At 35.7% G+C, this 16,176-nt stretch overlaps 1 protein-coding gene across 3 annotated transcripts in view; it reads right to left on the bottom strand.

Annotated features, from left to right (window-relative positions):
* Nucleotides 1-5,294: 5,294 nt before the first annotated feature.
* TWF1 (twinfilin actin binding protein 1) overlaps nt 5,295-16,176 on the bottom strand; it is a 17,537-nt gene continuing 6,655 nt past the window's right edge. For all 3 annotated transcript variants that reach the window (XM_027892926.1, XM_027892927.1, XM_027892925.1), the window contains exons 4-9: nt 15,705-15,800; nt 13,098-13,202; nt 8,656-8,781; nt 8,274-8,424; nt 7,732-7,853; nt 5,295-6,168 (exon numbers count right to left, since the gene is read on the bottom strand). In XM_027892926.1, coding sequence (XP_027748727.1) covers nt 5,998-6,168; nt 7,732-7,853; nt 8,274-8,424; nt 8,656-8,781; nt 13,098-13,202; nt 15,705-15,800 — 771 coding nt within the window. In that variant the 3' untranslated portion in view covers nt 5,295-5,997. The remainder of the gene's footprint in view (nt 6,169-7,731; nt 7,854-8,273; nt 8,425-8,655; nt 8,782-13,097; nt 13,203-15,704; nt 15,801-16,176) is intronic.

The following is a 16,176-nucleotide window of genomic DNA, read 5'->3' as shown; positions in this document are numbered from 1 at the left end:
GTAAATTATTTTACTTTTATATATATAAAAATTATATTATTTCTTTTGTTAAAGTGGTTGGAATTATGCTGTTAAGACCAACTCTGCATTTTCCTTTGTCAAATAATTAAGCTATTTTTAATATACAAATATATTATTAAATATTAAAATACACTTCTAAAAATATAACATGGAATGCTTTTTAAAATAGGAACACGGACAGATCAAAGCAGACTAAAAATGGAATGAAAGTGACTAGTAAGATTCCAGATACTTTGGACCAAGTATGAAAATGCTACCATTGAAATGAAATATATTATTTTATATAAACCCATTTTGCACCTCATGAACTTTCTTGATACCTGTGGGATAGGAAAATGGTCTGGCCTACAATTAAATTTCAAATTTCATGATTATCAAAGATGTGACTGTATTCAGGGATATATATCTCTTTGTAGAAAGCATTTGATTTCTAATGTATTTATATAATGAGATTTCTGGCTATTAACTCATTTTGTATTGCCTTTTCAAACTGATAGTTTAATGTAGAGAAAGGGATCCACCTAAACTGCTTCTAGCATTATTGAGTATAAATTGTAAAAAGCTGTTAACATAAATAAAAACTCTGCGTTATCACTGGAGATGATTCTTTCTGCTGTATTAAAACTTTGAGCCTTGGAAATAATCATCATATTCTGTTGCTTGCATTTCTGTTAATAACATTATATTAACCTCACTGAATGGAATAAAGCTGTACAGCTCTGAACCAGGGCTTGTGGAGAAAAAAGCTGCTATAAAGCTAAATCACTATAAAATCTGCTGAAGCCATTTTTCAATTTTAAACATCTCCAGCTGTTATGTGAAGGTTTCTTATTAGATCACGTCTGCTTTTACTATTGCCCGGAGCTCAAATACCTCTGTAATGTTGTCCTGAAGTGTGTTTGCTGTAGTAACTCCCCGGTCAGCTCTGTTCACCTCTGGTGTGCTTGAACATTTTGTTCATGCACCAACTGTGATTCTTAAATATTAGGAAAATCTCAGCTACAAGCATGTGAGTTCCTGTTCTGTCATACTAGACAATGACTATTTGCAGTGCTGCTCTCAGCAGCGAGGTTTTGGCAGTAGTTTTCCCTCCTTCACTGAAAATAAAGCATGTTAGCTACCATTTCATACAATTAAGAAAAAAAGAAAAGTTTTGAACTTGTTTAATATTATTCTAGTGAGGAATGAAAATGTGAGGTGATAATTAGGTAAAACTAGTTAATTTATGTGGCAACTATTTTTAAATAATCATAGGGCAAGGAGAAGGAACTTCCTTTTCCCACCCCAGTTTTTTTTTTTTTTTTTTTTTTTTTATCTTCATACAGTAAAGTCAGCACCTATAGACACTTACAGGAGTGGTTGACTTTTGTTTCCTTTTTTTCCCTGCAAAAACATTAAATTATCCTAGAATCCATAACTCTTTGTGTTAAGTCCTGTAGTGAAGCTTTCTAGGACACAAATCAGTAACTTGAGTCATTCAAGCTCTTTGTGAGTAATGGGATGAATTCTAGTTTCATAGAACTGGAGGTGAGAGAAGCTGGGTACAATTCCTGATGGGTGAAGACAGCTCCAGGTGTTCTTGGGAGAGAGGGAGGGCTAACATGGCTAGCCTATATCCTTTCTAAGTGGGGAAAGTGCAATTGGAGGATCACTGTCCTTGGTGAAAGAGCCAACCTTTTGCACATTAAGGATCTGGAGAACAGCAACACAAAAAGAGTTACTCACCCCTAGAAGGCCGTAAGAATGAATGACAAAAAGCAAGAGTGATTTCTTGGAATTCTTGGTAAGACTTTGGAAAACAGTAGCAAGATGAAAGCAAATGCTAAGGATCCAAAGAAAGTTGCCTTTTTTAAGTAGAACCAGGTAGGAAGGGCAACAGTTCTCCCCTTAGTTAGAGCAGGAGGTAACAATGGCTGTTGTGAGCCAGACCAGAGTTGTCTGCACAGCCCTGGGGCCAGAATGTGAGACTTTAGTGGCTGCCGAGGAACAAAAGCAAGGACAGGATAGGTGGGTAAAGATACTGCATTGGAATGTGATGGCTTTATATGATTTGGAGCTCATTAACTTTGAAAAGGAGGCGAGGTCTTTGTTAGTTATTAAGACTATTACATTTTCTTTGATCGGTTTGTCCAGTTACCTTTTGAGCCAACACACCTTTTACCAGACTTCTTATTATTGAGGTGGGAAGTGCCTTATCTTCATATTTGGCTGGGCCAAAAGTTTCCTTACCACCCACTGACCAAAAGGGAAATAAAGCTGCTTGTGTTTCTCCTGGCCACATAGAGGTCTAGCCTATTCCTTCATCTTGCTTTGTACCTGCTCCTCTTACAGCTCTGGTTCTATGTAGGATTTTGCATTAAAATTATTCTCTGAAATCCTAGTTCAGCACTTCTTCAAATATTCTTCTTTCAATTGCAAAATTGCTGTATCACAGATTTCCCCATGGAGATGTGTTGGCAGGATAGTTAAAAGTCAAACCACTAGATGTTCTTTTCAGCTTGAACTTTCAGGACAGTAGGAGGTCTTCAAATTATTTTCAGTTTAGACAAAAAAATATTAATGGAACAACGTAATTTGAGCAGTTTCATTATAGTAGCTCAAGCTGCGCAAGTAACAACAGACAGAACTGTTAAATCACCACTTAACTACTTCAGCATTTTAAAAAGACAGAAGAACTTTTTGAAGGGGCTTATTATTGAAAGCATGAAAACCTCAAGTGATGAACACACTTAAATACTGCTGTGGAGCCCTCTGTGCTGCTTCCATAAGGCAACAGGAAAGCAGCTGTTTCTAGTATGGTGATTTTTCTCTAACAGCAGGAATTCTCTTTCTCACCTCCTTTCTTACACCTTGCAATCACTTTCTAGTCACATGGGAACTGCCTTTGCACATTCTGATGTTAGAATACAGATCTTTGTTAAAGACAGCATGAAATGATCCAGACAACACCAAGATAAAGCATCAATCTTTATTTATAAAGCAAATTACAAAATAGATACGGTAAACTTAGTTAATTTTAGCATCTGAAGGTGGTTCTTAATACACAGACACTGTAAATCAAGAGTTTCCTTTATCAATCTGTTTATCTGAGCAATAGAGCAATTATGACCTTGATTAGTTTAACCTTTGATAGGAGTGTTTTAAAAGATCAAAATCTCATGACCTTGCAACATAAACATTTTAAAAATAATTGCCTGTTGTATTAATTAACTGTTTAACAGCTTGTGAGTTAGTTAACTGCAAGCAGCGGCATTGCTTTTGGGGTTTCTGAAGGCCAACAACAATTTGAATGGACACTTTCAATTATTTAATGACCAGAGACACTTGAAGGAATAACACTGGTTAATGCCCACATTTTATGCTGGCTCTGAACATTCATTAAAAGTAATGGAGGCAACTATGCAGGAGTAAACTTGATAGATGTTAGGAAAAGATCAGGTGCTTCTTATTGCTCTGTCAGGAAAAGAGGCCTGGAGAGGCAGCCAGCAGTGCACGACTTCATACAATTCTCTTTTCGGGGAGATGGTAGGGGGAAACATGCTCAGGACATGACTCTGCTGGTTGGTTAGGGGTTTGTACACCCACATAGAACATTCTCAAGTAAAATAACTTAGAATGTCTGGTTTGGGCTGAACTCTAAAGCAGCTCATCATAAAGGCTATTGCATAATCACTTAGTCAGCTCTCATCATCCCCCAGATTAAGTTTTCCACCTTCTATTCTCATCTACCTAGGGCAGGATTAGGAAAAAAAAAAACCAAAAAAACCCAAAAAACAAAAGCCCCTCACAACATGCACATAACTGTATAGGGTCAAACTGATCATTATTGAACATCTAGTATTAAAAAGTTGAACTTCTTTATTGGCTAAAGAAAGTGTAAAGATGTATGTGCACTTTTGCTATGGCTGGCACATGGGCAGGAATACTGAATTCTAACAAAAAACCCTCTAGCAGTAATTTTTACCTGTTTCAATCAAAGGTTTTCCTTAAAACTAAACCAAACAAAAAAAACCCAAAATGAATTAGGTGTGCTACAACGATTCAGAGTTCAACTAAAAATACATGTAATTACAGTGTACAATGAGCTGCACACAGTAACCATACATAAAAGACAATTACACTTCCCTGACATATAGTACATAGAAGAAACACTTCTAAGACCAGCTCCTTACCCTAGAGGGAGAAGGTAAGAGGCAGGAAAAGAACACGATGGCTAAGGGCAAGCAGGAGATTAGCTGAGGATCTATTGAATTGGACTGATGTAGTGTGTAAGATTAAATGGATAAAGCTGAAATGTCATATTTCTACTGCATATAAAAAAACCACAGTAAAACCGACTATTGCAATCTTCACATTATATAGTGCAATCTCAGATGTCAATAACAAGCTAGTATCTCCAAACAAAATAGTAGATAAAACAAATTTTATAGTAGTGTCAAAGCATTGTTTCCCTAAAAAACCTAGGTTAAAAACTGCATTTCACCAGCTAAACACATGATTCATTCAGCTCTATAAAGTGTATATCCAGCAGCTATGATAATATGCAGTGAACCAAGACTGGCAACTTCCATGTAGCTTTAAAAAACCCCAAACTGACACAACTCAAAAACCACAGAGCTCACATACAAGACACTAAAAAGCAAGTCCTCACTGGAGAACATAATCTATCACTAGTATTTGCCTCATCACACAATTTAAAATATTTAAGTTCATCCAATACTTGATTTCCACATCTAATTCTGCCTTAGTCCACTTATTAAAATAATCTATTTTTCCTCTTCCTATTAAACACATTACTTACAATTCAATCAAGTTTAGACTATTCTGGCTGATTTTAGTGTTCTGGAGAAGGGAAGCGGGGAGGGGAAAAAAACAGACAGAATCCTAACCAGGTGCTTGCTGCCAGCAGTTATTCAAGACCTAGTTGGATTTCGGTTACTAATAAAGTTCAAATATTTAGGAAAAGTAATTTTCAGAATACCTTGAAAGTTAAAATTGTAGTTGACACTGCAAACACAGTAAGATCTCAATGATAACTCACCATTATGAAGCAAGTCTATTTCAATTTTTACTGAATTTACACATTTTTAGATCTGAGTGCACAGGTAATTAATTATTAGATACTTTAGGTATATTGCTTTGAAAACAGCTTCATAATCTACTGAGTATACTAACTCATGCACTTTTAATCACCTTTTACTTGGTCATTCAGTACCTAATATGTAAGGCTTCAGAGTGATAACTACGACTAGGAAAACTATGGTGCTTTTTACGTCAGATTTCCTTAAAAGACAATTCCATTAAATTAGTTATAAATTTGACATGACCAAGCTTTTGGGTAGGAAAATATCCAAGCTATTCCTGAATACTTTAATTAATTTAATGTGAAACTGATTTTTATCTTTTCCATTACAAGAAAAAAAACCGAACAAAACCAAACCAAACAACAACAAAACCCAACAATACATCCTGTCAAAATCAGAGGAAAACCTTCTATTGTACTATTTTCCATAAGTGCTATAAGGAAAAATAAAGATTTAATTGGGACAATGTCAATTAAAGATTTAATTGGGACAATTGTCATCTCACATGGAAAGTCTTCCATGTTTCAATAGGCTATGCATAAGAAAACGGCTGCAACTTGCCCATAGAATACATGGATTTCATAGTCTTATGTCTGTAAAGTTTATGATCACATGTACAACTATTAAATAATGGATTCTAAATTAAAATAAAGAGGTACTAGCTTAGTTTCACCTTTCTAGTTCTAAAGTAAGTAGCTCTTCTACATGTCATAAAACATGGTCAACAAATATAATCATGTAACAATATAAAAAGTGTTGAGGTCAGAAAAGAGAAGAATAAAAAGAGCCTTTTTTTCCACTAGAATCTATGAATGGAATGATTTCAGTTCATTACCAAAAGACAGAATTTAGTTTCCTACTGTAATAGTTTAACAAATATAAACAACAGTTTCTAATCACTAGGCGTTTCGGTCTCTGCTGGACCTCTGATCAGTCTTCGTATTCCCCTCTTCCCCGCAGGACCTTTTGGTTTAGCAAAACTCTGTTTGTAAGCATGTTGTTTTGGATGAACCTCTTCATAAAGAAAGTCAGCAGTTAACTCATCACCATTATCAATTTCAATCTGGCAGGAAAAAAAAGCCAACATTTATCATATTCATATTAAAGTCAAACTTAAAAAACATTTTGAAATTTTGCTGAAACTAAATACTATATTAAAACCATATGTGCAACAATGTTCAAAGTCATAGCATGGAAGCTTCTCCAGCTTGTGCCTAATGCCCTGAGAAATCCTGGATAGTTTTTCTGAGAATCCCCTTGATTCTTACCAGTAGTAAGTGTGACTTAATTTTTTCCTGAAATACAAGTACAACTACACAGTACCTCTGCCAAGAAACTGTTTTTGTCTCAAGCTTTAGCACAGTCCACTTGTTAACACTAACTAGGAGAACACATTCCATGTAAAACTAGTGCTTGTTTACTCATTTAAAGTATTTACACATTTTAAGAATTAAAATTTTTCACTATAACATGCTTTAAACACAAATTGTAAAAGCAATGTGTATACATATTGTGGCCACTTGAAAAAGAGGGGGAGGAGTGTAAACAAGCTTAGAATATTAGCTGGCTACTGCCACTAGCAAGTGTTCAAGGCAGGGAGAAGCTAAAATAAGTTTAATGAATGAAATAGAGGGGCGGGTGTTTTAATTTTCAAAATTTAGATATATGAACCCGAATAGAAAGAAAATAGAGTTCTCAAGCCAAACCCCACTGTTTTGAATTGCAAGAATTTAGAATTCATAGAAATGCTTTGGCCCTACTCTGCTGAGCATTCAACACTTCATGCCCTGCCAACCATAACACTTGGCAGACTTGCCAGCCACAGTTTTGCTGTTACAAGTACATGCCTCAGAAACTTTTGTCTACAAGAATTTTCAGGGGTCACATGGTGGATTTATTTTATTGTAGAAAGGAAATTTCTGAGAAATAATTACATATAAAAACACATAGCAATAATCTACGTAATTGATGTTATCTCAGTAAAAATGGTTAATATTAACTCTGCTATTTTTTAGATAAACATCCTCTCCACAAAAACCAAGCTCCCCCACAAATAACTGTAAGTCACAATTGGACCATTTCTATAGTCTCTGCTATGGAGGCGAGAAGCAACTTTTTGCATAGAAGTACCATCTATACAGTGTGAAAAGATCAGCTTACTTGCAAATCCTTGTTTGTCTCATCAAGGACTCCTAAAATAGCAGTCCTAATTTCCAGAACTGCAGCTTGAAATTATTTAAAAAATCCTTACATAACTTTGGCTTTAAGGGAATTTAGTTTTCAACAACAGCAATGTGTTGTGGTCCAAAATACGACTCGGCTTTGAGTAAGAAATCATGTTAGTTCTATATAGTCCTTCAAAATACACTCAAATACTTCCTTGATGCACGAGGATGTATTTGTTAAAGATGTGAAAGTGCAGAAATTATGAAACAGGGAAAAGCTTCCATGACTTAACTTTGTATCTGGAGCTTCATCAACGATTATTTCTTGTTCAGGATAAACTTTAATAGTTACAGAATACTTTTCATTGTTTAGAGAAGGTCGTGACAGAGACAGTTATAGTTTTACATGAAGAATAGAAGAGAGGGATGGAGAAAATACCTGTACACCCCAATGCACTTACCTTTCTAATTATCTGCATCCCCAACTGTGTTTCTACAATTTCTAACAGTGGACTTTTGCAACTAGAGTAGAGCATTCGTTCTCGTATACTACAGGTATACCCTGGCATAGAGTAGATGAAAACTGCAAGAAAAAAAAACAAATCAAAAATCAAACCATAACTACATTCTATCAAAGCTTTATCCTAAAATCATTTACAGCAGAGAGGCATTGAAAATCAGCTATGCAGTCTGAAAGGGAAAAATGTAATGCCATTCTGGATCTTTTTTGCTTCAGCAAATGTTTAATTTCAAATGGAGGATAAGAGAATGGCTGGTATCTTTATGTTCTGACATTTATGGGTGTTCATAATCAAAAGGGATAGCTCACTACTTTGCAAACAGAAGGACTCTCCTTCACAAGACAGTTTCACAACCAAATGACTCTGAAATTTATGATCATGCTGACAGATTATTTCTATGACACATCTTTCCCTCTGCCTCAAAATTCCTAAAGTATTTGAAACAAGCCAATTAAGTTTCATATTGAAAAATTTTCTCATACTTATGGATTCCAAATAGTCTCCTTCATGTGTGTGCTTATACAGGAAAAAGTGGTAACGTGCAGCATCCTTTGGAACTCTTTTTGGCAAGTCCTTAAGTTCAGTATCAAGTGTGTTGGCCAAAATAATAGTTTCATTTTTCATATCAATTTGCTGTTAACAAAGCAAACATGAATACAGTTAATATGCAGAAAGTAAACCAGAGAACATAACAGAATGACAAAAAATTTATTTAATCTGATTTTATATATTTTTATATATATTTTTATATATATTAATCTAATGAGATTAATTTATCAGTATACTGCAGCAACACATGTTTAGCGTGCAGGTAATTTATTTTATAGTCATTATTAAAAAATAGTTAAAATATTTTATACTTGCCAGCTGTACATAATTGAGTTTCTTATTTTTCAATTTCTCCAAAGCCTGAATAGCTTCTTTAGCAATGGGGAATGCTACTCCTTGCAATGTTTGATGCTTGGTATCTACACCAACGTCTGCCTGTACCTGGAACACAAGTCAACTGAGATGTTAACAGAAACCTTTGCAAGCATTCGTTTGGTTTCATACAATGATTGGCAATGCATTGCATATGGTTACACACAGAGTTAGCAACAGCTATTCCAAGAGTAAACCACCCCAAAAAATCATCCCCATATACAAGAGATTTGCATTTTTTAATTTATAGGTCATGTTTGTTTGCTAACTTGAAAAGTTTCATATCTCTGAAATGGCTCTGCTTAGCAGAGCAACAGAATCACCAGAGGGAAAACTGGTTCAAATGTCAGTGAAGAAGCCCTAAGTTAAATTCTGGTATAAAGATACAATAATCCAGGAGGAAAAATCTTGATTTTCATATGCTGTGTTTTACTTCTGAGCTTACAATATTGCTTGTAAACTTTGTTGTATAGTGAAGAACTTTAGATCAAAACATAGATGTGATTTCTAGGGAGTCAAAATTTTCGGAGGAATAGAGAAAATATATCTTACAAGACAAAGTGATCTTCTTGAAAGAAAAGACCAACTATTCCCCCTCCTGTTTCAACACACTCCCCCAAAAAGCCTATACCAAACCAAAGTGAACAAAATAAACAAAATCTTAATTTCTTAAGGATTAGACCTTCTAGGTCTAACACAAACAAAAACAAATTCAGCACAAGCTAAACAATTGTTCATAATCCAGTTATATTAGTCACAAATTATTTGAGAGAAAAGGACAGTTACTTTAAAGTCATTTTTCAAGAATTTATATGTTTATCTTAATATTCACGTAGTTTCTCGTAAAATTATCTCTGGCCTCCAGTTTTCTCTTAATTTATTGTTTAAGTACTAGCTTTTGAATATATTAACTTTCTTTTATTATTTCACAAATACATTAAACATTGATTATAAAGGAGCAAAAGTCAGAAAAGTGTACCAAAGAGAAAGTGTAGGTCTTAGATCTATCAACTAGATCTATCAACATATTCAACTTTAATTAAAAAGAGATGCTAATGAAATGTGAAGCAAACTGGTAAGAAAAATAAAAAACAAAGATACTTGTAGCAACACTGGATGATACTCCCAGATTTTGAAGAACAACTTGTCAGCAACAAGGAAAGAGGAAAAGAAAGCAGGTGGAGAGCTTACTTTTTTATAAAGACTGATAAATTCATGAAGAAAGCTATAGAAAAAAATATTTGCAAAATATATCGTCATAAAACCCTGATCTGTAAACGTAAAATAGGCATTACAAAAATAATAAACTGTAATAAAATACCATACTATAGAAACCACATTAAAATACAAGTAGGAAAAAAAATCCTCCAAACTTAAAAATGAACTGTGAAGTGTAAGAGACAGGCAAGGGAAGAGAGTAACCCAATATAACTCCAGATACAAGAGAACAACCAAAACCTACTAGTCCATACTGCAAAATATTTCAGACCTTTAAAGCAAAACAAAACCACCTAAGTCAATTATGTATATTTAAATTCACACCATAAGATTTAGTTAGTGATGGCTGCTGAGTGGTGGATGAAATGCCAGATGAAATTTCCTGTGAATAAATGTAAAGTAATGTACGCAGGAGGAAAAAAAAACCTCTGTTTTTTTTACCTCTATGGTAATGGAATTGAGCTAGCTACTACCACAGGAGCCAGACCTTGCAGGTCATTCTGAATATCTCTGAAAATAAACCCAAGCAAAACAAAAAACAATCCCAAACACTCCCAACCCACAAACGAAATGTTATGAATTGTTAGAAAAAGAGAACAGAACACATCATTACGCACTGTAGGTATCAGTAACATGCCTGCATCTTGAATACCACATGCAGTTCTGGCTTCCCCATCCCTCCATCTCATAAATTACATAGCAGAACTGGAAAAACTGCAGAGAAAAGCAAAAGGATCAGAAGTATGGAGTGCCTTGTTGAGGAGGAGGAACTACCTAGATTAGGACTCTTCAGCCTGGAAGAGATAACTAATAAGGAATACGACAGAGGTCCATGGATATAGAATCATAGGACAGTTAGGGTTGAAGGGACCTTTAAAGGTGATCTAGTCCAACACCCCTGCAGGGAGCAGCAACATCTTCAAATAAAATAGATTGCTCAGAGCCCTGTCCAGCTTGACCTTGAATGTTTCCAGGGATGGGACATCTACCACCTCTCTGGACAACCTGAGCTAGTGCCTCACAACACTCATTGCAAAAAATCTTGCTCATATCTAATGTGAACCTACACTCTTTTAGTTTAAAACCACTAGCCCTTGTTCAATCGCAACAGGCCCTGCTAAAAAAAATCTGTGCCCTTTCTTATAAGCCCCATTTAAGTGCTCAGTAAGATTTCCATGAAGCCTTCTCTTCTCCAGGCTGAACAACCTCAATTCTCTCAGCCCTTTGTCGTAGCAGAGATGTTCCAGCCCTCTGATCATTTTTGTGGCCCACTCCAACAGATTCATGTCGTTACTGTGCTGAGGACCCCAGAGCTGGATGCAGTGTTCCAGGTGGGATCTCACCAGAACAGAGTGGAGGGGGAGAATCACCTCCCTTGACCTGCTGATCACACTACTTTTGGTGCAGCACAGGATACAGCTGGCTTTCTGGGATACAGCTGGCTTTATCCAAAGGGAGGAGGAAACTGAGGATTGACTTGAAGACTTTTCTTTGCCGTCCCCACACAATCTGCAGGGTTACCAGAATATATTAGTACATAGCAATCAATGGTTCTTTATTTACATAGTACTGCAAATGTTGAGGCAAAAAAGAGTATTCAAGGTAATTATCATAGCCTTCTTGCCCTGCTCTGACATGCTTCCTGGATTTCTGCTGTTGTTCACTCAAGGACTTGACAACAGACTAGGTGATCCTTTGATCTGACACAGTAAAATATTTCTTAGGGTAATTGTGAAAGAATATACATATGGAAAACTTTTTAAAATCAAAAAACTTTTAGTTTTCTAAGTCTATTTACAGGTTTTTTAATGGTGGAAACAATAAAGAGAAAAATTAGTAAATTATTGTATTGTAAGACATTTCAAACAAAGCCAAAATGGCAGCAATCTTTATGTGTTTATCAGTTTATGTGTCTCTGAAAAGCACAGCTATTGTTGTTAAAGTTTCATAATAACAAATGAAGTTTTAGTCTGCATGAATCAGCTGTTAACCACATTGTAGGTAGTGCATAAGAGATAATACTAATACCAGAGGTGATCAGCGATCCCACAGAAGTTTTACATTCATTAATTTTTTTTTAAAAAGCTGATCAAGTAAAATGCAGTATTTGATGATGGTGAATGCATTTCTACATTGATTTAATTAAAATCAGACATGAAAAGTAACAAAAGATATCAATGAAAAAAAAGTCAATAAACAACAAAGCTGCAGCAAAAGCACAGTAGAATGAAAACATAAGAGAAGATACACAGCTGCATTTAACATGATGGTCTCCCAGTATCCAGCTGCAGAAATAAATCATACTTCAAATACATGTACCACAGCTGTAAAATACATATTTAAAAAACAAATAAGATCAGCAAATGACCTATTTTAATATGCATATGAACACAAACACTGATCAAGTGAAGGAAAAATGTGAGAAAAAGAATCCTCTGAAATTTTTCATTCACTAACTAGCTGGCAATCATCAAATTACTTGGTTAAAGGCATTTATTAGAGGTTTTTCTAAAAAGTGTAAGCAAATCACTCCCTTAAAAAGACTTGTTTTGGATTTCTATTTTCTTTTGATTGGAATTCACTTCCTCTCAGTCTTATCACCAGATAAGTGCACTGGTTCTAGAAGCTAGGTACCTTTTCTCCAGGAATAAGTTGCTGAAATACTCCTGGCAATTGCAATAGTTGCTATTTTGTGTTATGTCTACAATTTCTGCCACTATGGGAAATATATGTGGACAATTACTGAGTGGTTGAGGTTGGATGACCTCTCCAGAGGTCATCTTGTCCAACCACCCTGCTCAATCAGGGCCACCTACAGCCAGCTGCCCAGTTCTCTGTCCAAACAGCTTTTGAGTATGTCCAAGATGGAGATTCCAAAACCTTCCAGGGCAACCTGTGCCAGTACTCTGTCACCCTTCCCAAGGAAGCACATCCAGTGATATTAAAAGCCAAAGTACAACAGTTAAGCTCTGCAGTTGCCAAGCCTCTGATTCAGACACAAGGCCTTTCAAACTCATCAAGATCATGCCACTCCAGCTCATCACCATCCCGCAGTTTCGACTCCTTGAGAAATAAATTTATATTCTCATCCACTCACACATTTTCCTACAACACATTTGGAACTCTGCACCCTGTTTCCCACCCATGCTTGATGATGTTCTAGGTACCTCGTTAATCTTAATTTGTCGAAGTTCCTCTTCTGCTGCAGTCAAAGGTGCAGGGGAGGATTGTGATATCAAATATTTTTTATATCCATTCAGAGAAACATCATCCTGAAAGCACAATATCAATATTGATCATTTTTTTAATAATAGAAGTTTTCTTCAGAGATTTTCTATGCACCATTACAAAAAGCAGTTATTTTCCATAAATTTACAACCATTTTATTTAAACAGAATACAAGTGTAAGTGCATTTGCAAATTCAGCTCATCTTCCTGTACAAGAGAGTCCACTGGGCTGTTCTTGTTTTACGATGGGCAGCATTTCCACAAGCTGTGCTTAATTACCTTCCTAATTAAAGCATTAGAACTAATGAAGACTGTGTCCATGAAATTCTTCAGCCATATTGGACAAAACCTCACAGCATTGCCACAATTTTAATAAATAATAAAACACCCTATTTTCTAATAAAATTTACATGCTCAGATTGGTAGCTTATTGCTAGTTTTCTACCTGTGAAATGGGAGACAGAAATGCTACCCTACGTTAGGGAGTAAGCACCTGATACTTACCTGATAGTTTAGGATGTGACATCACAGGAGCCTTTAATTCTGACAATCACTTATGTTCTTACTCAGAGATAGCTGTGTCCCTCTACAAAGAGGTTGATACCACAGGCAAATATTTATTTTTTTTTTATTATTATTAAGGTGGCCACTCAGAAAAGGGCAGGACTTCATGTGAATGGGATTTTATAATAAGTTCTGAGGAGAAAAAGAAAGCTCCTTCTTAGAGCTTCCCCTTCTAAAAGAGACAGACTTTCCCAAATACAATTTCCAGAGTCAATATTCCATCATGCCTTGTTTCAGAAGGCCAGAGGTACTGAGGTTAATACATGTGAATTAGCAGCTGGGACCATAACCAAGTTCCATCAGGATTAAGGAGCTGGTTGCAAATAAACCATCCTTATGTGAAACAAAAAAAAGACAAAGTAACACGCTGGATGGTGATGATCAAGATCCTGAGTGAACCTACAAGACTTGAATACCTTGAAGAAACTGTGATTTTCACATGGTTGTACATTAAAGACCAGCTACAATTAAGAAGTTTATAAAACACTGAAACCAACAATTTAGAGATATATAAGCTACAATATAATGAGCTTGGAAAAAGTGAGTTACATCAACACCATCCTCTATGTGCCCCAGGCCTATTTTGAAATAACAGCAAGACAAATGTAATGCTCCTTTTTCACAACTGAGATGGAAACTCAGACTTGTAGGGATAGACACAGATTCTACATATTGCATAAAGTGCTAATGGTTTGGTCCAAGTGGTGGTGAGAGATTAGTTGACTGAACAAGCAAGAAAAAAATAACATGACCTCTACCAGTAAACCCTCTTAGCAACTCAGTTATCTACTTCCCTAGAATACACCCTCTCCGGAGAGGTTGGTTTGCATGGTTGTTAGGATAATGAAGCCTCCATGACAGGTTAATGCTAAATATAACAAACTACTCAATGAGCAGCAGAATTATTAGCCTCATGTCCACAACAACAGCCCATCTCTCTTTCACAGCTTTTTTCCCACTACAATATCCTCTATTCTTCCCCAAACTTCCAACTCCTTCCATTCCTTCAGCACCAGCTGCCTGTGTCAATAGCGGCAGTGCTTTGGTTCAGATTTTTTCAGATGAACTAATTAACAGGTCAGACAGAAAATAACTGATGCAGTCTTTGCTGAAAAAGGAACTGAGTAATTGTAATTTGAATCTCTACATAATCATCAGTTCTTATGAAAACTATGGGAATTCCTTATCTCTGAGAATTCTAACTTGTATTTCTTTTAAAACTGGCAATGGATTAAGAAGTCAAAACTGTCTGACATCTGCCTGACAAACAGGTATCACAACCATGTAAAACTTGTTTCTCACAGAAACTAAGGTAATAGTCCTGTATTTCCCTACCTGCACAGCACTTGCAGCCTTTGCAACATCCTTTAGACACTTGTTAGATTTCATACATGCACCTTCCAATTATCTTACTAGAAGTGAGCAGTCAACTCTTAGTATTTCCATTGAACAAATCAGTAGCTACTAAAAGTCTGTTTCCCGAAGTTAAGATGGCAGCCTTGCATGTGAGGCACATTCTGTGGCCAAATTCTAAAGAACTGACAACTTTATAGCCTTAGTTTAAGGAAACAAAACATTTGTTTTCAGGAGTTAACAGCTTACAGATCACTGTTCTAGCCTATCCAGAGCCACATATTTAAAGTGTCTTGTGCATACAACTGGCCTAGAAGTTAGTGTTACAGCTTTTAGAGGACTCACTTACATGCAGTGAGATTAAGAGATGTGCCTATTATTCTTAGATTATGTAGTTTTCATAACTGACTATTTGAATCAAGGGCTTCTTAGCCTGAAGATATTACCTATACTTAGCGACTTGTCCAAATAAGATCAAATACACTTGAACATTGGAATAATACACATAGCTTTTAAGTCTTTTTCCTTAATCAAAAAAGAGCAGAACCCCCCCAAATTCACATCAGTAACATCAGCTAGTATATTTAGTATTTAAACTCAGAGTCCTGACTTTAAAAAGAAAAACATACCTGTACCGTTCCAAATACTTCATCCTTAATGTGACCACCTCCAAATTCTTTCTTAAGTGTTGCTCGGGTTGCTGCATATAACATTTTTTGACGAACCTAGCATATAATAAAACAATGGGGGTTTGATTTGGGTTCTTTCTTGTTCTTTGGTGTACAAAGAGAAACTAACATGTTGGTGTACCAAGTCCATCAACTAATATCTTTCTTGAACAAGTATTTTAAATGTTGGAACTGCACTGTAATTTTGTAGAGCTCTGGATTATGATACTTACACATGCTATTAAATTCACCAGGTCATAATACTATGCATTATTATCATAGTAATTGCAAAACTGAATTGCAGCTTTAGTAAGAGCACGAGGGTTTTTTTAAATGGAAAAAAAGTCAACACAATCTTTACTAATTTTAAATGGGAAAACCCACAATTGTATAGATCTCTTGTCACTGGTCTGTGTATTAATGGATACTACAG

Source organism: Empidonax traillii, unplaced genomic scaffold (assembly GCF_003031625.1).
Source record: "Empidonax traillii isolate 1590-97213 ecotype Southwest subspecies unplaced genomic scaffold, ASM303162v1 scaffold374:size1477467, whole genome shotgun sequence".
Classification (NCBI taxonomy): domain Eukaryota; kingdom Metazoa; phylum Chordata; class Aves; order Passeriformes; family Tyrannidae; genus Empidonax; species Empidonax traillii.
The sequence above is the reverse complement of the archived record's forward strand: the minus strand, read 5'-3'. Positions and strand labels throughout refer to the sequence as shown.